Source organism: Aptenodytes forsteri, unplaced genomic scaffold (assembly GCF_000699145.1).
Source record: "Aptenodytes forsteri isolate BGI_AS27 unplaced genomic scaffold, ASM69914v1 Scaffold336, whole genome shotgun sequence".
Classification (NCBI taxonomy): Eukaryota; Metazoa; Chordata; class Aves; order Sphenisciformes; family Spheniscidae; genus Aptenodytes; species Aptenodytes forsteri.
This window is the reverse complement of record NW_008794911.1, coordinates 3,459,402-3,481,549: the sequence shown is the minus strand read 5'-3', so window position 1 is coordinate 3,481,549 and position 22,148 is coordinate 3,459,402. Positions and strand designations below refer to the sequence as shown.

Here is a 22,148-nt window from a genome sequence, read left to right as displayed (position 1 = left end):
ACACACAGATCAATGAGGCCTTTGAACATGCCAAGAGCATCTGGGAACTACAGTAATGCAAATAGTAATAACAAAAGTACAGTAATATATACCTGTTATCACTAATGTTTATCTTAGAATAGCAACATGAGGTGAAATAGAATTCACTTCAGAGATCAAATGCCTAGTATTTTGGTGCTTTGCCTTGCAGCAATGTTTTACTTTAAAAAGTGTCATGTTTCTACAAGAAGTATTTACAGAGAATGCTTTTAAAACAAACTCCACTTAGCTGAGGTACCATCTCATAGCCATCAGACAGAAAAGACAGCAGATAAAATTTATTTAAATGAATAATATACCGTTTCTTGAACTGAAGATGAGAGCGCTTGCTTTGTATCGAAAAGAACATATTTCCAAGTCTGAGGCAGAAAATGGTAACTGAGACTCCCAGTGCAAGTCTCAAAGTGAAAGGGTCACATTTGCAAGATGGAAAACAGTTTATGTTACCATAAATAATTGAAGAACTTGAACTTGCCGCAAGGTAGCTATTTTCCTATGCAGTCTACAAGTAAACACTCATAAATACTAAACTTCTCATCAGCCCCGCAGTTCTTAAACAGAAGGCACTGATCTGTCTCTTAAGCTGTGGGGTTTCTTTAATAACTACTTGACATCTACAACAGCAGCACAAGTTCTGACTAGCTACCCATTCAAAGCAATCACTGATAGTAATATGACATTGTAAGAAAGAAATTGGACCTGCCCAAGAATCCTTTCCTTCATTTTTAAATGATAATCCCAGTGATTAAGATCAGTTTACTAGACTTGTAGCTGCACCTGGAGGAAAGGAATTCAGTCACATGTGTAAGTAAATTCTCTAGAGATCGCTACTGGGAAATGAAAGGAATCGCAGCTTTGAAAGGATGTAAGTGGGCATAGATTGGAGGCTTTGCTGCTGATTAAATGTGAGCAAGAGATCAGCAGAACTCAGTGCAAAAAGGCATAAAATTATTGGAAGGTAGGTTTTGAAACAAAATAGAAAACTAACGTCATCTAGCTCTTTCCTAAATGCAGTAGTTTAAAAGTGGACTAATGAATGACAAAGTGTTGGGTCCTTATTAAACAAAAATACTCTCTTTGGGCTTTCCATCTAAACCATTTCTGTGGTAGCTTTCATCAAAACTTTTGCTTGTTTATTTGTTTTTGTAGTTCCTATTTTTTCCCTTAAAAACCTATCTTTTTTATAAAGTTTAGAGGAACGATTTATCTGCTACTGAATGTTTAGCTTTTGTGGACTTTTTTTCAGGTTTGTGAACAAGCTGATAATTAGAATTGCCTCAAGAATAATTGCAGTTAGAAAGACTGCTTTTCTTTTGATAGTCTTACTGCTTAGAATAGCAAAAATTCACGTGGGCTGAGTACACAATAAAACATGTAAATATTAACTAAATCCTTTTGAGTGCCGTGTAAATGTTGAAGCTCTATTGTCTTCAAAGTGTTTTCACTCTATGGCAGGATCTTGAAAGAAACTTAACACTATCTAATTTTTATGGGTGTGGAGTTGTAGCAAAAGAATGATACTTCCCATGGGAAAGAGAATCAAAGTAGGCTTTTGTTTGTCTGTATGTGTCAAATTTATGGCATTTAGGTTTTTCTTATAGGTGGGCTGCAGACCTATATGTTTGTCTGTTGCCTGAAACTTTCAGGTAACAAAGCAAATAAAACTACTTTAATATGTTATCATTGCTGATTCTTTTGATTCCAGGAACATTCAAGACCGATCTTTCCTTAAAGTTTACAACAAAGATCCTGCACATGCATTTAATCACACTTCCAGAGCTGTAAATGGAGATATAAGGGTAAGTACTAGTGCTGCATTTATACTCCTCTTTCCTCCAGCTTTTATGTTAAATGTTTAAATTCCTAACTGTAATATGTACACCACAATTCATAAAATCGAGGGTAAATGTGCGACACGTATACAGAAGAGGGAACTGATAATGCTTACCGTAATGTTTCTTAACTGCTTTGCTTTTTCCAATTACTTGCCCTGAGCATTATCTTTTTTTTTGTTCTTGTTTACTAGCATTAAAGCATGTGAATCAAAACATAGCCTTTAGTTACTTATTTCGGGACACAGACAGTGCTCAGAGTTTATACAACTTCTTATTTCATGTTTCCAAACCCTTTACAGCGAAGTACAGCATGGTGTTAGTTCATTCCAGCAAGGCTTCAGCATGGACTGGTTTGCAGTAGCTGAGCAGATGTACCTAGCTTGAAGTCTATTGAAACACTTTGTAAATGATCATTTCAAGTAAGAAATTCTGATAAAAACCCGTTGTGGTGTAAATGGTTTTGTCTTTTTCTAAAATTTTCTACCTGTACTGAACAAGAACAAGTATATTTGCATTTTCAGGTGAACATTTTGTCTAATGTTGTACTGAACAAGAACAAGTATATTTGCATATTCAAGTGAACATTTTGTCTTGGGAAACTATAGCAAAGGCATTTGAAACGTATTCGATTTCTCTCTGTTACTGTCTATCTTTTGCTGGACTGTAATCTCCCACCTTGATGCCAAGAGGGCAGGAGATGTGGCTGGGGGGCCCCCCTTCCCATGTTACTCACAGCTTTCGCTGCAGCGGGGGGGGTGGGTGGTGAGATTACACAACCTCATCTCCTCCCCACCCATCCTAGGTCTGTCCCCAGGAAGCAGTGCAACCAAATGAGCTTGATGGGGCCAGAAGGGAATGCCACTACTGTCCTACCTGCTTTGTGGCTTTTATGTGTGCTCCAAAGCTGATGGAACTGTGCAGAAAATTTCCTGTGAAGTGATTGCTTAATTGTACATTTGCTTCTTGGTTTCATTATCAATTCTGAGCGTGTCACACTGCTTTATTATTAATATTTCATGTAAGTACTTCTGCTGTTTCCACAGTTTGGGGCCTCATTATTTTAGAAAGATTGCAATAGTTTATTTACAGGCACTATTCTCAACCACCTCTCATTTATGTACTTCAATTATAAAATGGTCCGTTTGATAGGTCAGAAATCTAATTACTTGGTTATTCACACTGCTGCACACACAACATGAGAGAGCAAATAGATGTGCTTCAAAGGACTGATGTGATAGTTTTTAGTGTCTTCTTTAAGGTCCTGAAATTCTTCAGTTCTACTTATATTCCTGTAGCAGTAACTGGGTGTATCTCATTCATATTCGAAGGCATGACATACTATCATTGTGCATTATGACGTTAACTCATGTAACAGTTTCACTGTAGCTTTATAAAGTTATGCTATACTGTTCTTGTTCCATGTGCAGTGGATGCTGAACGTACCTCCTGTGGCTTTATTTGCGTGCTCTAGACCTGTTTTCAGATATGGTTAACTACTGTGCTAGCTACATATATTCAAAACTAAAGATTACTTCTTTGGCCCTCTTCCAGGCATTTACTGCCTAACAGAGTTGTTCTGAACACAGGTGCTGCTTCTGTTCAAAAACTGTAATAATTTGTATTGCTTATTTTAAAATACTGTGTTGTACAACAGATATGCACACTTTACGCCTCCTGATTATGGCTGAGTTATCTCTCTTTGGCCATAACTCAAAAATAATGGTGACACAGTGATGATCTTTGCAGAAGTGGTGGTTTCATGGTAGAATACTGTATTTTGCTCTGCTGAAATGCCAAAGGTGCCATTTTGAAATTCTGCGCATCCAACAAAACAGCTATTTTCTCATTTGGCTTTTCCTTTGCATTGGCAAATTTCTCGTCTTTCTGGTCTGAGAGGTGAAGTCAGAGCCAGGATGTTCATAGGGGCTTTGTGGAGAAACATGCAAAAAGTCTTCCCTTTGATCTATGTGAACTTCTGCACTTCAAAGTTACGAGCATGGAAACAAGTCATTTCTTGAGCTCCGGAAATAATGAAACCTGTTTGTCTAAGGATCTGTGTTTTCTGTTTGGGTTCTTCCTTGTGCAGCAACGCTCAGATCCTAACTGAGGCTTTTCCCAAAGTAGAGGGATTTAATAATGCTCTCTCCGATCCTCATCCTCCAGAGTCTAAAAAGCTGGAGCACACACTGCAACTTTTCCTCTATTCGGCAGAAGTACTGTAGGACCTTCTTGCAAATCTCTAACTTGGCAAAATTTGTGGGGACATCGTAGTCTAATGGTTTCTACCCTTTGGTTAAATCTGGTTGAAATTTGCCTGCAGATTCACAGGTTATTAGGTCAGGGGAGACAACCACCAAAAAGCAGATGGATTATACATCCCTCTTTCCTTAGCAAACCAGATTAAAGGGCATGGAAATGCGGAGGGAGTAAGTGAGAAACATGTACATTTTATGTACTGGTATTGCATGGTACCCAAAAGATTGTGGAAAAAGCTTTGCTTCTCATCTCTTCTTTGTGTTTGTGCATCTTTGCACTGGGTAAATTGATGTTCTTCAATTTCATGTGATATGAGAGTGCTAAATTCACTACAGTGGGAAGTAGGGAGTAACTCTTGTAAGCACTGTGCTCCACATCATGGTTAACTGTTTCAAAAAACCTACAGAAAAGCAGCTTATTGTCAGACTGGTTGAAAGAACAATATTTAGAATATCATGAATTAGCCATTGTAAGTACATTTTTCCATGGTGATACTGTGAGTGTGGTTGTATCTCCTGCCATATGTGAGTTAAAGCCTTGTTTTTTTGAGGTTTGGGAAAGTTTTGCCTTACAGATTTTTCTACTGTTCGCCTTCTTGTCCCTTTGGAACCTTTATCCCTGGGTTTGATGATGTTCAGGCTTCTATTCATGTGATTTATAATCATTTCCATGTAACAGACCCAAAATAATCTCAGAAAATAATGTTAGCTGCCAGCTTGGACACCTGTTTTAACTACCAAACAGATGTGAGACCTGTATAAGAATTGGCAGTAACACTTGAAGTATTAAGTATTACCCATATGGACAAGAAGACTTAGAAAGTGCAAGAGGAATGTGGGATCTGTGAGTTTCAGATCTCCTATCAAACCACTCAGCTTTCATGTCCACTAATTCTAATTTTCCTGGTCTTCTTTCTGTTTCCTGCATTTTTCTGAATGGGTTGTGTTTGAGAAAAGGGGTTTTGCTTGGGGTCTAAGCAAGTTCTAAAGGACAGTTTCTCCTGAAATCCTTGAGTGCCTTACTTGCTTACTGATACTGTGCTGTGACCGTTTAGATCTTGAAGAGCGTGGTTTGTTTGACAGGTCTGCCATGTTGAATGCTATTCAAGCAAGAGGTAGCTACATAATGCCGTCTCACTGAATATTTGTGTTTGTACTCTTCCTTTTTTTATTATTCCTTTCCCAAAATGTATGCTGAAAATCTGTAGCAGCTGTTTTCTTTGGAGAAATGTATTTTCACATTGCTGCATTTCATTCATTTATAACTTAGCCTGAGCTTGTAACATGTTCAGATGATCTTTTTATTCTCTCTGGCATTGTTTTGAATTCCAGTGCAAATGTACACAGCCATGCTGGTCTGTGCTGTTAGAATTAATGTTTGTCATTTGCATAGATTCGAAGAGGAAGACTCGGTGTAGGGTCTAGGTTGCCTCTCTTCTCAACTTTAGTGGTGGTGTATAGATTCAACATCAATAGATGACACTAAAGAACTGACGGCAGATTTTCGTATGTTGCTGAACAAATTGAATTTCTTTGGAAGCATCACAGCTCCTTTTATCCTGGGTTGTTGCTGTGAGCCCTGGTGACTCCAAGCAGAAGTAATTCCCCCACTGAATGTGCACAGCGTATTTTCTGTCTTCATTCCCTACACCCTCCTTTTATGGAGTGTCTAAAAGGGGAAGAATCCTAAATTATAATCTCTCCTTTCTGTCATTGCAACTTGTCTGCATTTCTGGTGGCACAGTTGGATACTAGTAATGTTGGTTTATGCAGTGGTTTGTTTTGGGCTTCATCTGTCTGCCAATTTTGAGAATCAGGAGGGAATTTTTACTTCATAACAAACTGGTGGCTATTTTGCTTGGCAATCTTTCTCTTCCCAACCACCTGCCGTAAAGTCTGTGGGTGACACTTTGTTGTAAAATGTCCTAGACCCTATGGTTTTGCTTAATTCCCTGACTTGCATAAGACCTTAGCAGGTCAGCGCTATATCCCAGACCTCTGCTGGGTGGGTGAGGCCAGAATATCCAAAGAATGCTTGTTGTGGTTGCTGTTGTATTGAGGTACACTTTGAGGTGTTTTGAATATTTTTAGAGACTGTTTCTCCAAGAAAGAACAATTACTGCAAGTTGAGTCAGAGCTGATTTGGGGGAGCAGGGGGTACCTGGAAACTCCACATTTTCTGGGAATTAGAATGGCAAAAAGGTGATGATGTTCCTGGCAGCGATGGGGGTTTGGGCTGCCCAGATGAGAGGAGATCAGTTAAAATGAGTTGTCCAGTAAAATGAGACAGACATTTGATAAGTTGGGTAAACTATTGTGCTGAATAGCTTTTATTACTGAAATTGCGCAACAGCAAATTTTCATTTTTCCCCTGAAAGTACCTGGCTAGCTGGTTGCTAACATTTTAACTCTCTAGAGTTAGATGCAATTTGTGAACTTAAAAAAACCCTACAAGTGCTGAAAACCCTCAAACAACTCCCCAGGAATTTAAAGCATCCAAGGAGCCTGAAATTCAGTGCTGGTTTGCAGGACGATGGGGGTTTGGGCTGCCCAGATGAGAGGAGATCAGTTAAAATGAGTTGTCCAGTAAAATGAGACAGACATTTGATATGGTGGGTAAACTATTGTGCTGAATAGCTTTTACTGAAATTGCGCAACAGCAAATTTTCATTTTTCCCCTGAAAGTACCTGGCTAGCGGTTGCTAACCATTTTAACTCTCTAGAGTTAGATGCAATTTGTGAACTTAAAAAAACCCTACAAGTGCTGAAAACCCTCAAACAACTCCCCAGGAATTTAAAGCATCCAAGGAGCCTGAAATTCAGTGCTGGTTTGCAGGAAAGATAGAGAGATAATAAAAGCGGGATCATCCTGCCGGTACCTGTAAACATAGGTGTAGCTTCTTTGAGATGTTTAACTTCTTTTCATTGGATTGTTTGTGATCTTAACATCAATAAACATAAAAGCTGCAAATGCTGCCAAAATTACATTTGTTCATTGCATACTATGGCTAAAAAAAATAACAGCTCCTTGAACTACGTAGAGGTATTTAGGACAAAAGTATTTATTGGAAAAGAATTCAAGCAATAAATTGAGTGAATGCATTTTACTGCTAGGGTGCCTATAGGACAGCATTTATATAAGTTGCAATGTGTTTGCCTTGCTGATCCTATTACTATAAAACTTTGTTTTCTTTTGGGAAGAAAAAGAAAAAAGAAAAAGCAAACGCTAATACTTCTATTATCTGATAGAGACCTTCCAAATGATACAAATCTCATCTTTCCTGCTGTTTTGCTGTCTGCTTTTTCTAATGCTCTTTTTGTCATTGAGAGGTTATGACAACATGAGCCATATTGTATTTATAAACATCACGTGTTTCCTTGATATGACTTGCAGTGTCTGCCAAACAGAACACATGGAAGAAACATTTCTCCTTAGCTCAGCATTGGTTTTGGTTATACTGATTTCCGGGACAGAAAAAATGCCTTCCTTACTGAGATTTAACTTTCATACAGTAGAAAGAAAGCCTCTGAGTGTCCATGAAATCGTTTGAACAGAGACGCTGCAGCTCTTTTAGCCCACATACTTTGTCTGAGGAAAAGAGAAAAAGTGGTTTATTTTAAAGAGAAGATGTAATGGCATGTATTGCTGAAACTAATTCTAAATTAAAATACCTGCCAAAGTCGTCTAGAAACGGAACTCACCAAGAGATGTAAGGTAAGAAGATGCTTATAAATAATGAAAGATATCTAATTTCTTTTCTTCTTCTTTTTTTTTCAAACTAAAAGATATTTTCAGATTAAGTGGGTATTTAAATCAGAACAATGAAAACTGTTTCTTCTTCCTTGAGCCGTATGAGAAAATAAATGTTTCATTGCTCTCTAAATCACCAAACTCTACTCTCAGATTTTATGTCTAGTTTCAAACCTACATATTAAACATAAACAGTTATTTTCCAACTTGCCATTACAAATTTTGCTGAGATTTGAGCAAAATATATAAAAGAAGTCTCTGATGTTCTGGGTTTTTTTTGCTGATATGGATTTTACTACTTTTGCTTTGAGTGGGTTGTCAGTAGTTGCCAATTATTTATGCAACTACAGAGCTGCAGACACTGAGAAGTAGCTGCATCAAATCAGACTGTGATGAAAGACTGTAAATGTACCTGTTCTCTTTCATTCATACGTCCTTTGATATACAATACCTACTGCTGTATAAAGCCTAAGTTAGTGGGAAAGTGGATAGAATTTTAAGGGGAAAATCATGTTTTTATTTTAGCTACACATAAAACAATATATAAATTTCAAATGTTATCTGGCAAGAAGTTGGTCTGTTTAAAGATACAGGTCCTGTGTTATAGCTGGATAGATACTGCATTGTGGCTTTTTTAGTACGATGGCTATGTGCTTTGGTGTATTATATTTATTTCGCAAACATCGTGTATAAGGAATATAACCGTGTAGATCCTATTACTATACCAACATTTTAAAAGATATCTTTTTTTTTTAAATTTTCAAATAATGAGGATGGATTTTAAGTTCATATCAAGCTGGCTGATGAAAGAAAGTGTCATGTTCTTGATATTAAACTGTTCAAGGAACATGAGCTTGCCGCACCCATGCAGTAATCTTCCAGTTAGTCTAAGAGGAGTGTCATAGGGTAGATATCACAAACCAGTTACCTGGAAACTCCCAGAGAGTTTCGTCTGTGGAAACAAATGAACTTGCAACCACAATACAGTTGTTTTAGTGGAATTTTTAGGGAGAGAGTTCTTTATTTCCTACTAACAGGCCTGTATTCAAGCTAGCCTGCCTTTCATGTTGAGGTTTGCTTCGAGCTTGCCCTGGAGCTGATGAAGTTACTTAATGACAACATATGATCCGTCTTGCGTGAAGTTCTTTTCAGCCCTTCATTAAAATTAGAAGTCTTATCTCTCACATAAGTCTGAGGTTCTCAGACAAAACTTTCACTGCCTTCACTGGGAGCTTGCCCTGAATAAAAACATAAGGATTAGATTTGAGTCCATTTTTATTGTCTACTAGTTTCTGGTTTTATTCTTATTTCACCTCTTTTTACATAATGTTTCCTTGTTCCAATTCTTTAGATGTTTTACTCTTTCTTTTTTTTTTATCACTGGCCTTGCTTTTAGTAAGAACAATTTGCGCTAATTTGGCTGTTTGTTTACTTGAAATTCCTAAGTAGCTGGCAGAGTCAGATGTTGCCAGAGCTCCCTAAACACATTGACAGATAATAAAAATGCTCATGGCTGTGACCTCCCTTATTAGGAGGGGCGGTCCTCCTTTACCTCCTTTGTAAACCAAGTAGCTTATCTGGTTTGCTGGAGTCCCATAAGCCAAAGTCCAACCAAGCTTTATGACTTCCAGTTAGCTTTCTGAATGAGCTGTTACTCGAACAGGGGTTAAAAATCACTTTGTGGAGGTGGATGTACTGCAGTTCCTAGAACCCAAGTAAAATTAGAAGCAATGTTTTTTTCTTCTTCAAACCTGCCATTCGCTTGTCATTTAGGACCTTAGCTTTCCCAAGAAGTTTTTCACAAATCCAGAATGTGATCCTTCATGATCATGACCCAAATTCTCTGCTTTCCACTGAGTCTTCACTTCAGTATATTATTAGTTACCTGTCTCCAGATAAGCCTAATGAATACTAAAGAGAATTCTGTCCCCACCTTCCTTTTAACAAAGAGGAGTTAACCAGTACCTGGTGTCTAGGAGAACACAGCTACATATCTGAGGACCTTGATTCTTCTCCATGTTGGATCATACTTTTTCTAATAAGGGCCCTGGAAAACTAATCAGACTTCTGAAAATATGAGCAGTAAAAATATCTTTTCTTGGATACATGTGAGATCTGGGGTTAAAAAAAGCCTCAGCTGGCAAAAGCAAGACAGTTGCAAATATCAGCAGGCAACAGGACTCCATGAGAAATGATGTGATGCTGAAATTATTTTTTGTGTGAATATATGCCTTTCTTACATCATTGCAAATTAGAACTCCATGTGACTAAGTGAAAAGACCGAAAAGGTGTGTTGGGTAAAGGGCTAGTCCCTCAGTCACTTACTATTTACTGTAGATAGCTTGACCTTAGGATAAACTAGGTTGTTTACTTCAGTCATGCTGACCAATTTGTGTATTTTTTTTGATAGAAGGAAGTAAAGTGAAAAGAAAATGTAGGGCTCCAACAGTATAGGAAGAAGTTTGTGATCTAAGAAGACTCTTAATTGAGGCACTGATAGCTCCTCTAATGTTGCAAAAGATGTATTTACAAATGCAAATACTGCTGGGCCATATAGGTATGAGATGCAGTGCAGCTTAGACACTTACATTGCAAAATCCAGGTGTATATAAGGCTTCCACGACCATTTCTCCTGCCGATAGCGCTGACTCCAAAACTCAATGCAGCAACTTATTTCTTCTGATTTGCTGTGTCCTTATATTGGAAGAAATAGCTGGCTACAGGTGTAAATATGCTGCTTAGGTCTTTTAACTATCAATCAGCTCTGTTTTATAACATTTTAATATTATTTACGTCCTAACCTATTCCATATATCTGTAATAGAAATTGTGTTTTGACTCAGTTGTTCGCTAATGCCAGATGAGACCAAGGGTTATGCTTTCCTTTATGTTCGTTTAGCAACTGTTGTTCAGTTTTATTTGGCTTCAGCGCAGTGAGAAGAGATACAAATATGGAACAAAAATAAGAGCTGAGTCGTTAGTACAGCGAGTCAGAAAGCCATGCATTTACTTTGATTTATGAGTACAGTTACTAACAGTATTTCTTTTTTTAAAGAGCAGAAATCTGATATACCACATATTTAAACCAAATAAAAATGCTGATCTGTACCAGAACTGTACGTGTTTGAAACTATTCCTTTTTTGGAAAAGAAAGGGCTGACCCCATCAGTTCAGTGGTGCCCTGAGGAAGTGCTGAAATTGAGACTGGTCTGAAGGGTTTGGCTCCCTGCGTTGGTGGTGGCTGTCTATGTTATGTACATGATGTGCTTGATCTCTTCAAGGAGAATGGGGAGGGGGGGAGGAAATGCTTGCTACATCTTCATGAATTACATGACTCCTGTTTGTTCTCAGAAAATTCTACCTAAAAAGCAGCTGTGGAGGAGCAAAAGAAACAAACAGTTGGTTTGAAAGCAAGAGAAACAGTTGGTTCGAATGCAGCACTAGTTATGAGGGGTGTCACAATGTTAACTTTAAAAAAAAAAACAGTAACAGCTTTTATATGTTCAGTCCAAACAGTCTAATAGCTTATGGGATGGGTGGGCCATGCTACACTGATGAGATAAATGTGGATATTGGCAGACCAATGATGTAATTATGTAAATCCGACCTTTTTAGGATTGAAATGTGTTATGTTTCAGTGTGTTTATATTTTTGTCATTTGTGATAACACCCTGAAAAATCTTGGCTGAAATGCCAAGAGGTTTCTTAGTGTACTCACCATGCTATTCTGTCTGGAAAGTACGCGAAGGAAGCATAGGAAAATCAAGCATGAGAGATTTATTAGCGTCTCTCTGCTTAATTGGATAATTTTAACAATTTTTTTTAACTCTCACATTCCATTTGTTTGTAGGAAATGAAATACACTCATAAATATGCAGAAGTTAGTGCCTGCTAGGTTCACTGATCTGGATGTTTGTCTTGCCAATCAGGAATAAAGTAATACAGACTGGTAGCAGGGAGATAGCTCAAACAATGAAATGTTGCTGGGGGAATAAACCTCCACACAGAGATACTGTGATTTCAGTCAGGCCGATGCAAAACATGCTGCATCTCATGCATCATTTTGCTCAGATTGCCTAAGCGTGGCTAGACTGGAAGCTCTCATGGGACTGCTCTGGGTCAGGCTCTACATGGCCTTGTGCTCCCTTCCCTTCCAAGCAGAGTTCACCCAGTGTGTCGCCAAAGTTGTCTCATTGACAGCTAATCTGTCATCATGACAACTAGGGAGTGTCAACAGGTTCAGTACAGGTGTAACCAGGCCAGTCCAAATACAGAGCCTGCTCCTCTAGCTAGATTTAAACTGATGCACGTTGTAAGCTCAACATTTTATGGCAAGAAGTGTAAGATTGCTTTCCTCTTATCTTTCTGTTGGATTCTTGTTTTACACCTGAAAAAAGGTAGTCTTAGTCTAGGAATGGGAAGGGCTGTTGGACATTATGATGGCCAAAGAGCTTCTGATGTGCAGGTGTGCTTGGGGTCATAAGTCTGTGTGGTCAGGGGGTTGATAACGCGATGGAATTGATATGGGAAAAAGTTTTCTGAGAAGTAAGAGCTGCACACACATGTGCATGCACACACATACGACATGTCTCACCGCTTGTCAGAGCTTGGTGGTGATTTCATCAAACCAGAATTTCTGTTGTCCCCCACTAACGACCAGACGTGTACAAAGGGCAACAGCCACCTCAGCGTTATCTCTCAGCACTCAGTCCCACTGCACGTCAAGTCTTGGAGATGCTGCACTAAGGCCTGACTTGTAGAGAGGTGTTATTTTCTGCAATGTCTGAAGAAGATGAAGCTGTTTTGAACCTTAACTACATCTTCAGTGGGAATGGATGAACTAAGTGCTAGGTTTCAAAAGCCATTTGTAGTTTTACAGTGCATCTCAAATACCTTTGCTTTGAATATGAGAGTGGATTGCAAAGGCAAGTGATGGTTGTAGCTTCTTTGCCCATGTCCTCAAGCATTCATGGGTTGCTCCAGCCAGCATTTACCTGGAGTGCTCTGCTCACTTCTTTCCTAAAAAACAGCTTCATGTTCTGACCACCCCTGCCAAAAACCCCACAAACCTTCAGAATATTAACCCAAATTAAAGAAGCTTATGTTGCATGTGTTTTCTTCTTTCTCTTCCCTCTTCTCCTTCCTTTCTTCCTTTCTCCCTCTCCCTCCCATGCCTGCTATGCTAGGCTACAGCATTGTAATAACAAGGACTAATGCAAAATCTTCTAGCCTTGAAGAAAATTTGCATTAGTTCATGTCTTTCCACTCTCATTCTGTTTTCTCATTCTGTCATTGAATTTTTTTTTAATTTTCTTTCATATGCTATAGTCTCTTTAATTCCTCTTTATCTCATTAGTTCCTCACCTCCTAGCTTAAGTCTTCTATTTTTGTTTCTTTGTTATTTATTATCCCTTTCTTGTTTCCCTATTTTGTTCTCAGCACTCCATCTCCAATGTTACCCTCTTTCATCTCTGACCTCTCTCACAAACTCCTATTACTGTCCTTTACCCTGTCTCATTCCCTTTTTGTTTTGTCTTTTTTCTTCTTTCTTCTGTAGTTTTACACTCATAATTCCCTATTATCTTCCCATATAATTCTTCTTTACCTACTCTGTCTCTTCCCAGTGTCATAGAATCATAGAATCCTTTAGGTTGGAAAAGACCTTTAAGATCACCGAGTCGAAGTCATGAGTTATGTATTAGTTAAATATTTGCAACATATGACTCTTGCTATTTTTTATTAGTATTTCTTAATATGTAATATTTTATTACATATGGACTAAGCAGGAAAAATTTCATGCTACAAACTCAGTCCTCTACATTTAGCCTTTAAAAAGTTTAGGCATAAGTAAACATGCTAATGGTAGAACAGAGGAAGAGGAAAATGAAAAGTGGAGGTGCTTCTATATTGGTCTGTTGATAAATAAATAATGTTTATTACCAGCTTCAGGCTAGAGACACTTAATTCTTAGCTCAATCAAACAGGAACCACAGGCCAGGTTGGATCCACCAAGGTGGATCACAGCGAAGTCCATTGCATGGACTAGCAAGCAGCAGCTGGAATGAAGCTGCCGTTATCCCTTCTAGTTATAGTATCTCAGCTTGACTTATAAAGAAGAAAATAAAGGGAAAAAATAGGATGAAAACCAGAGCAGAGAGTGAGCTAAATGAAAAGACATATGGGCAGGCTCACTATAGAGAATTAGGAAAAAAGTCTAATCCTTATAAGCTTGGGGTAGAAATTGCCGCCACTGCAGTCAGTGGCGAGAGGTTGGGAACACCAAAGGGCAGCTTGTCCCACCCAGCTGTAGGGGAGAATGAGCTGACTCTGGAGGGTGCCTGGCTGACTGTCTTTTAATGCAACATTAGGTGAGACAAATCCTCAATACAAAGCAACTAATAGTGCCCTCTTAACTTTTGAGAGGTGCTTAACGCATGTATGTCTGCGATACATACTGTGATACTTTCCTATAGCGAGGAAAATGTCTTTGTTTAAATCAGTACAGAAATGAAGGGGAAGCATGAGGTTTAAATTACAGGGTAGAGAGACAGACTGCAGACCTGACGTAATAGTTCAGTTTTGCAGAACCTTCTTCATGCGACTCCAGTGAGAATTGGCTATATTTGCTCTAGTAAACTTAAAATAAGTTTTGAGAGGCTTATAGAGTTTCCAGCACAGGATTTCCCACTTGTACTTGCTTGCCTTTAATTTTTTAAATCCCTAAAAATCTAAAATTCCTGATTATTTTGATCTGCCATCACCAAAGGATAGGCCGAAAATGTACTGCTGGTATGCAAAACATATATGTATCTATGTATGTATACATAATGTTAATATATGTGTTACAATGAAGCACTGTTCTCTTGGAGCTCAGATGCTCACTTGCGTGCTGGTTCAAAGGCTGCGTGAACAGGTTGCTCCACGCTGCAAGCACCAGCTGTTCTACCAAGTGTGCTTCTTTGCCAGCAGTGAAGCCGTAGAGCTGCCTGTCCCCTTTATAGTGGTTCATTCTAGCTAGTAGTTATGCGCTCTGTGTTGTGGGAGGGCCTTTTGTTTGTTCGTTTGCATGGTTTTTTAAGAACTGGGGAGTTTGGAATAAGCATAAGAGAACTTTATGGTACTTGTGTCTACCCCAAGGCATATCTGTTTCACTGCATGCCTTCAGAATTAGTAAACAGAGGGAATAACAAACAATATGTATGTTTAGGAGAAGATAGTGTAGTCTGTACATAATCTCAAATCCAGTATGTGTCAGGCAGCCAGAACTGTTCTGTTCCCTCCCTGTTTGTTTAGCTTGGCCTCTCAAATTCAAAGGGCTTCTGCAGGATTTTCAGTCTTCAGGGAAACACCACACACATCCTTGTAGGTATAAATATGGGCAGTGGGCTGGAGAGCTGATGTGGGAAAGTTGAGGCCAATTTGAGAGTTATTCAGGGTCATGGAGCAGTGTGGAGTGCAGGGTGGCACCGGCACAGCCTGGCTGGGTGCGAGGGTGTGTGTCACCTCGGTGCCTTTGTGAAGGACAGCAACTTGGGGTCTGCGTTCTGCTCCCCCATTTTTGCCATGGAGAAGCAGCTGAGACTGAGATCAGGATGGGATATGACCTCTTTTTTCTTCCTCTGCTGAATGTTTGGAGGCAAAGCTAGGGGACAGTCTCTCTCCTTTCATTGCAGAAAGTGGATAACTACACAGAGGTTTCTGTCATGGTGCTTGCCTAAGGAGAGGGAAGAAAGATGCTGATGGTGGTTCTCCAGCTGCTTTCAAGAGTCTTGTGTATCAGAGGCTGCAGATTTAGGAGATCCTGCAGACAGCTCCATACATAGGTCTTTGTCCTCCTACACTGTTGGTTTCTTGGATCAGAATTAGAAGCTGGATAGGCTATAGGACTGGTGAGGTGGCATGAGACTTTCCTTGGCAAAAAAACCACCCCCCAAAAACCCAAACCCAACCCCCAAAAAACCAGGAGAAAATACTTCTTTTATAATACAGCTGTAAAAGCCATCATCAGCAAACTCTCTTCCCATTTGGATTCTGCTGAACTGAACTAACTTGTTGCATTTAAGCAAAACCCTATTGACTCCATCACAAGCTTTGCTCCAGAGTGCCGAGAACGAAACCAAGTCCTGAGTTAGTGACAAGCAATCCAGCCTGTAAGTGCTTCCCTGTTTTCTGTCAAGGAAATGGTTGTTTCCAGCAGTACAAGGCATTAACTGCTTAATTATTTCCATCCATGAAAGTATTATTAAGTGAATAGGAACTAAAAGAGCTGTTATCAGGAACAGAAAGAACTTTGATCAGCAGTCAAGCAATAAGTTACATCTATGCCACACGTGTATACCCCACAGTAAACTTCAAAATATTCTCTGGCTTTATAATTGTGTCTCTAACATTTTTTCCACTTGAAAATGAGGGAAGCAAACAGAAAATAAATTAACGTGATGGGCAAATTGATGGAAAGGTCCAACAGATCAACAGTGTTAATAACGTAGAAGAAGGTAGGGTGACTGGTGATTTTGCTCAGTGGTAACTTGGGCCTATCATTAACATAGGCATTAACATTGATTTTAAAGTAATAAGCTAACCTAAACTTCCAGGCTTGATCTTAGCAAAGCATAGGGTGTTGCGCCTCTTAGGGGCATGGCCTTTGTTTATACAGGGGGGTAAACTGAAAAGGAACTCTAGTTCTGTACAGTACATTATAAACAAATATATGGCAAGTAATTAAACATGGGATAATACATGGCAAGTTAGACAAAGCTTGAGGGCTCTGATAAAGTAACTGAAATGGAAAGTGATGCTTGAATGGTTTGTATGCGTTGTTAGAACCTACAAATTAAATTACAGCCTTGGTAATGATATATCTGTGCAATATTTATGATGTTGTGCCTAGTGTATTTTAAAATTAAAAGAAGATTCATTCCTCTCATGAAAAACTTCTCGTATGCATCATATGTACTTGAAGACTCTTGCATATAGTGCCAGATGTATGGAGGACTAGTTATATTATGTCTGATGTTCTGGGGTATACTTTATCATGCTAGAGTCCAATTACTGAAAATGTGCATCCTACCAGCTTTTTTATCCTGTGTATTAGCATAATAATGTGATTTCTCACTGCAGGTTTGTTAGCCTGTAAGGAAGAACGTGGATGGAAGAATATACTCTGCAACTGTTGGAAAGCATGTGTGGCATGGAAGTGTACTGGGATAATTTGCTTGTACTTTTTACTCTTGATGTTTTTGAGTCTGGTTGGTCAGCAGACCTAAACAGCTTTTTAACTAGGTCAAGTATATACATCCATTCATTAAAAGGGGATGCTTGACTGGTTAGTTAAACCTGCCAAATATAAACCAGATGCCTCAATGGTAAATACTGCTTTACTCCTATACTGCAAGAAACAAGCCTTGACTGATTAAATTTGAAATAAAAATAAATAGGTTTAACATTGTTTCTGTGCCATAATAATACTTTGTTATAGTTCTAGTGCAAATATTTAATAAAAATAGTATTTTAAAATATTTTACGGTGAAACTGAAAACTAAACATTTAAGACAAAATGAACATTTTTTACGTTTCTGAAAAGACTGTTTATATTACACTACATATAAATTTTGTGAAATTCTGGTCAAGACGAATAATGGCATACAAATTTACAATGTACATTACAAATCAGAACACACAGCATCTGTCTACCAAGCTGGAGGACTGCTCTGCTGTTGGGCTGGGTGTAGTAAGGGGTGGAACACCTGGATTTTTAGTTTTGGCTACCAGATCTGCTCTGATCTTTGTCCTGTTACTTAAATGCTTTGTGTCAGATTGCCCTTTTGTAGCGGAAATGAATGATGCCTCCCTCACTAATGGCTGAGAGACTGAGAGCAGTATGGTGAAATGGAAACGTTACTCCAGTAAGGTCCCATTATAACTGGTTCTTTACAGCAATATTAGCTCATGGTCACGGGCTTAAATTGTATTTTGATTCTTTTGAATGCCAGTCATGATGATATAGGCAATTTTTTACTTGCATAAAAACAAAAACAAGCAAAAAAAATCCCAAACCAACATCAAAAAAACCATCCCCCCCAACCCAGAAGATAACTGCAGGACTGGAAAGTGCTCGTGTCATGAGATTTCCCCCTATGATATTTAAGTGCCATCTCTTTTAAACTGTAAATACTGTATTTTTCAGAAGACATTTTCTATATTCTATGGTCTTTTGGGGTGAGGGGATGGAAGGGAGGGAAGCACCTTTTCTGTTCTAAATTTTTTTTGACATTTGCCTTCTCTATTGTGCCCTTTTTTAAAAAAGAAAAAAATATGTAATCATAATGGCTAGTGTGGTGTGCTGCAGAGATAATGAGATTGATTTATGGGGGCCCAAAGTTCAGGTTAGCCAAGCAGCTCAGGTGCCTGGTTAATGAGTAGACAGCCTGCTCCATGGGATGGGCTTGCGCTTCCTTCTACCAAATGTCACTACCAATCTGAATAGGTGAAAAGCTTCTAAGGTTTATAACTGCTGCATTTTTTTCTGGAATTGTATGTACTGGGTTTGCTAAATAATTGGAGGTCTTCACCTGTTGGGGAATTAATATGTATGTGTTTCATATTGCTGCCTTCGAAATGCACTCCTTACCTAGATGGAGGTTACTCACTATTTTGTTTATGGCTTTCCCCTTTGTAAGGCTCTCTTGTGCTTCACTCCATAGTGTTAGTCTCTTTCTATACATCTTATAGGCACACATTAAAAAATGGTTGAGCAATTGAATCACATAGTGTTGCACAGTTTGTGACTGGGTGACATGCCAAGGAGGTTATTTAGTGACTAATTTCGAAGGGGAGGAGAAATTGCAGGCTTGTCATGTGGAAAAGTACTTCAGTCTATTGAAGCAGCATTACTTAGATGAGCGGGTAAAGCAAGATGGCCTGCCCCTGTTGTGAGCAGAGGGAACAAGGAACATTTTTACTGTTTCAAAACCTTTTCAAAACCAGGCATGGATATACAAAATAATATACCGTAGACTGAGGATTTAGATTCAAGGCTGAAAACAAAAAGTGCTTTATTAGAAGAAGTGGAACCAAATGTTCATCTCACTGCTGTAGCCATACAGGTGATTTCCTTAAGTAACAGTAAGTGGCTTTAATTATTTCAGAGCAAAAATCTTATCAAAGATTGTTTTATTTGCCCATAGGTAACAATGTTGTCTAAGAGTGTAATAAGAGTGCTACTGTTTTTAATTGTAGAAAAAAATACTCAGAGTAGCATCAGGATAGCTAAAGAAATTATGCCTGAAAGAGCAGACCGTGTAGGATTTAGTCTGAAACTCTCCTCTCTGCTTGTTTGCATGATCCATCTTCAGCATGCACATTGACTTAAAGGCAAGGTGAAGCAATCAAACATTATTTTTGATATTACCATTAAATTTGTTTTGTGGTTAGCTTAGAATTTTATGGATCTGTTTCACATTCAGTAAAAAGTGAACTAGGTATTCTTTGTTTTCCCTATGGGAGCTTTAGGATATGGTATGAATTAAATTTATATGTAGTCAGGGATATAAAAGGACATACTGAGACATGCAAAATACCTTGAGGTAAAACATTTGGATCGCTGTAGGGACTGGGTAGATGCACAAGTGTGCATTAAAGATATAGGTATAAAATAAGGGACAATAATGTTAAGAATGTGTTTGATGCTCTATGGCATGGAAAGGGAAGTGATGCTGTGGCTGAGCTTCAAGCCAGTGTATGGGCAGTTACAATACGGTATCCTAAAAATTCTGCTCTTGAGGATGAAATAGTGCTTATGCCATAACCTTTGCGTACACCTGCAAAACTGGCAGAAAGGTGTGGAGACTGGATGTCGCAGTGATACTGAGTAGTATGGTGACGACACCTGATTAAGGTTCACTCAGGACACCTCCTTTCTGGAGGGTCATGTTTATGTGCTCTAAATTCCACCTCCTAGGATAGTGAACATCATCTTCTAGTTCTCCTATTTTGTTCATGTCAGCTTCTAGCCAGCTGAGCCTGGCAAAAAGTCTATGAATATAGAAACTGGAGGACTGGGTGGATTCACCATCACTTACCATCACAGGCTCATCCTAAGAAACACCTTATATTGGCTGATTGCAGCATTGTTGATCAAAGGAAAGAAAAAACATAGAATTAAGAGCATAAATGGAAGAAGAAAAACCCAGCGATTCTCTTGCCATATCCATATATGTCCAATTAAATATTCAGTTCTGGTGTAATCAGTCACTAGAATCAGAAAACTACAGTTTCATAGATGTTCTGAGTTTTTAGCTCAACTCCTCTTTGACCATAATACAGAGATGTTACAGCTGGGCAAAAGGAGCTAAAGAACTGAAACCTAGATGCATGCTAAGAATGGGAAGTTAATTATAGTAAATGCTGAGATTTCTCAGGGGGTTCTGCAACTCCTTGTCTGGAAAATTATCCAGGAAAAAACAATGGAAATATGTGGGACATGGTAAGAACAGCTAGCTGGGTCTTGGAGTTCCCCATTCATGGGAAGTTTGAACATTTGAAATCAGTTTTATTTTACCAGCATGTGGTTCCCATAATGAAAAACAATTGTGAACTCTGGCAGCTCCTAGAGCCTTGTACTGTGGGGCCAGGCTCAGCTGAGGCCAGGTCTCCAACTTAGCCTAAGTCAGCTGTTTCATGGTCTGAACTCTCTCTTTTGGGCATCAGGGGGCCCATTCTTAGCCAAAATTGCCAAATAAACTTCTAGTCTGGAAGCACTGCCGAGGAGCGATGGACATTGAAACCCCTGACATGTCTTACTACTTGGTCTGGAAGATCACCCAAAACTACAAAGTACCCGCTCTGCTGAAGAGACCATGGAAGAGCTAGGGTCCCTACCCCAGGGCAGACTCTGACCAAGTTGCCCCAGGTCTACGAATCTGGAAAGCCAAAGCTCTAGAACACTCCAGGGATGTCTGATAAGAAATAATGTCACTGTTTGACTGAAATCTGCTGGGTGGTTTTTTTCCAACTTTTGTCTTTACTGATGATTTTACCAAATGTTTCAGCTCTTTTGGATTAGCATTGTCTGCTGAAAGTATTTTTCATTGGAAAGTTCCTGACCAGAAAAAGCTAAAAATTATGCTAATGTGTTTGCAGTTTTCAAGTATGGCATTGGGCAGCTGGAGGAACCCGCAGCTGCAGCCAGCCTGTTTTTTTTTCTGTAATGAGCCAATAGAATGGGGATATTTATAGGAATTAAAAGGCATACTATGAGAAGGCAAGAACAGACGAAGTGTGACAACCTCTCAGTGATGTCTGAGAGCATAAGCATTTGGCTTCAGACAGATAGTCATGGTACAGATACTTAAATAATTTTGTTTTCAGACTGTTTACCAATTCTGTAATTTTCAAGTGCACTATTTCTTATTGTAAATTGTATTATATTAGAAATACTAAAACCGTATATGACAGGTTTTTTGCAAAAGTGGATTTGTGCTTTCAGCTGTCCAAACCCAATCTGAATGAAACCAGACCAAACCAAACCCAACCAGTCATGACAGAAGCGGTATCATATAGTGCAACTACTGATTAAACTGAGGGTTTTGGACAACTAGTACAGTAAAGCTGTCCATTTATTTTTATGAGGAAAGAACAGACTAATGGATTGTATTGTTGTCAGATTTTGGGTTCTTTAATTAAGTCTTTCCTGGTTAGAAAAGTGAAGGATTGCCTTACTTTCTAGAGGATTTTCTTCTGGCGAGCAATCTCCATAAAAGGTCTTTTTACAGACATGAATTTATCAGTATTGTATCAGTACTTAGCATTTCTGTAGCTTTTTCATCAAAGACTCTCCAAGCTGTCAATAAAATTCTTTGCAGGTGTCCTCTGTTTACTGTTGGGTGAGCCAGCTTGAGGAGCATAGGTGCAGTTTCCTCAGGGAAACGCAGGGTGTCAACGGGAGAGTAAGAAAAGTAGTAGCTTGGCATGCCTGAGAGGTGATTAATGGAGTCTGCTGGGAACTCTGGGGTGTCTCTGAGAGGGTGCATGGATAAGCTCCATCTAGGAAACATGCTCCATGTAGGTATTTTGGCAGGCTGAAATCCTTGGGGCAAAGCCAGTTGCTGTGTTCTCTATTGACGTAGACGAGGTCTGGGAGAGCAATGGGAAGGGCTGCCAGGTCAGAAACTCTGGCCTGCTTTTCCCTTTGCCTGTGTTTTGCCGTGAGATGTTAGCAGATAATGGCATGAGTCAGGCTGTACCTTTGGTATCCAGCTGCGTGGTGAGG

The 22,148-nt window shown here is 39.0% G+C and overlaps 1 protein-coding gene across 1 annotated transcript in view; it reads left to right on the top strand.

The window, feature by feature from the left end:
* KIAA1217 (KIAA1217 ortholog) overlaps window positions 1–22,148 on the top strand; it is a 195,956-nt gene that overhangs the window by 115,696 nt on the left and 58,112 nt on the right. The window contains exon 6 of the mRNA XM_019471004.1: window positions 1,745–1,838. Coding sequence (XP_019326549.1) covers window positions 1,745–1,838 — 94 coding nt within the window. The remainder of the gene's footprint in view (window positions 1–1,744; window positions 1,839–22,148) is intronic.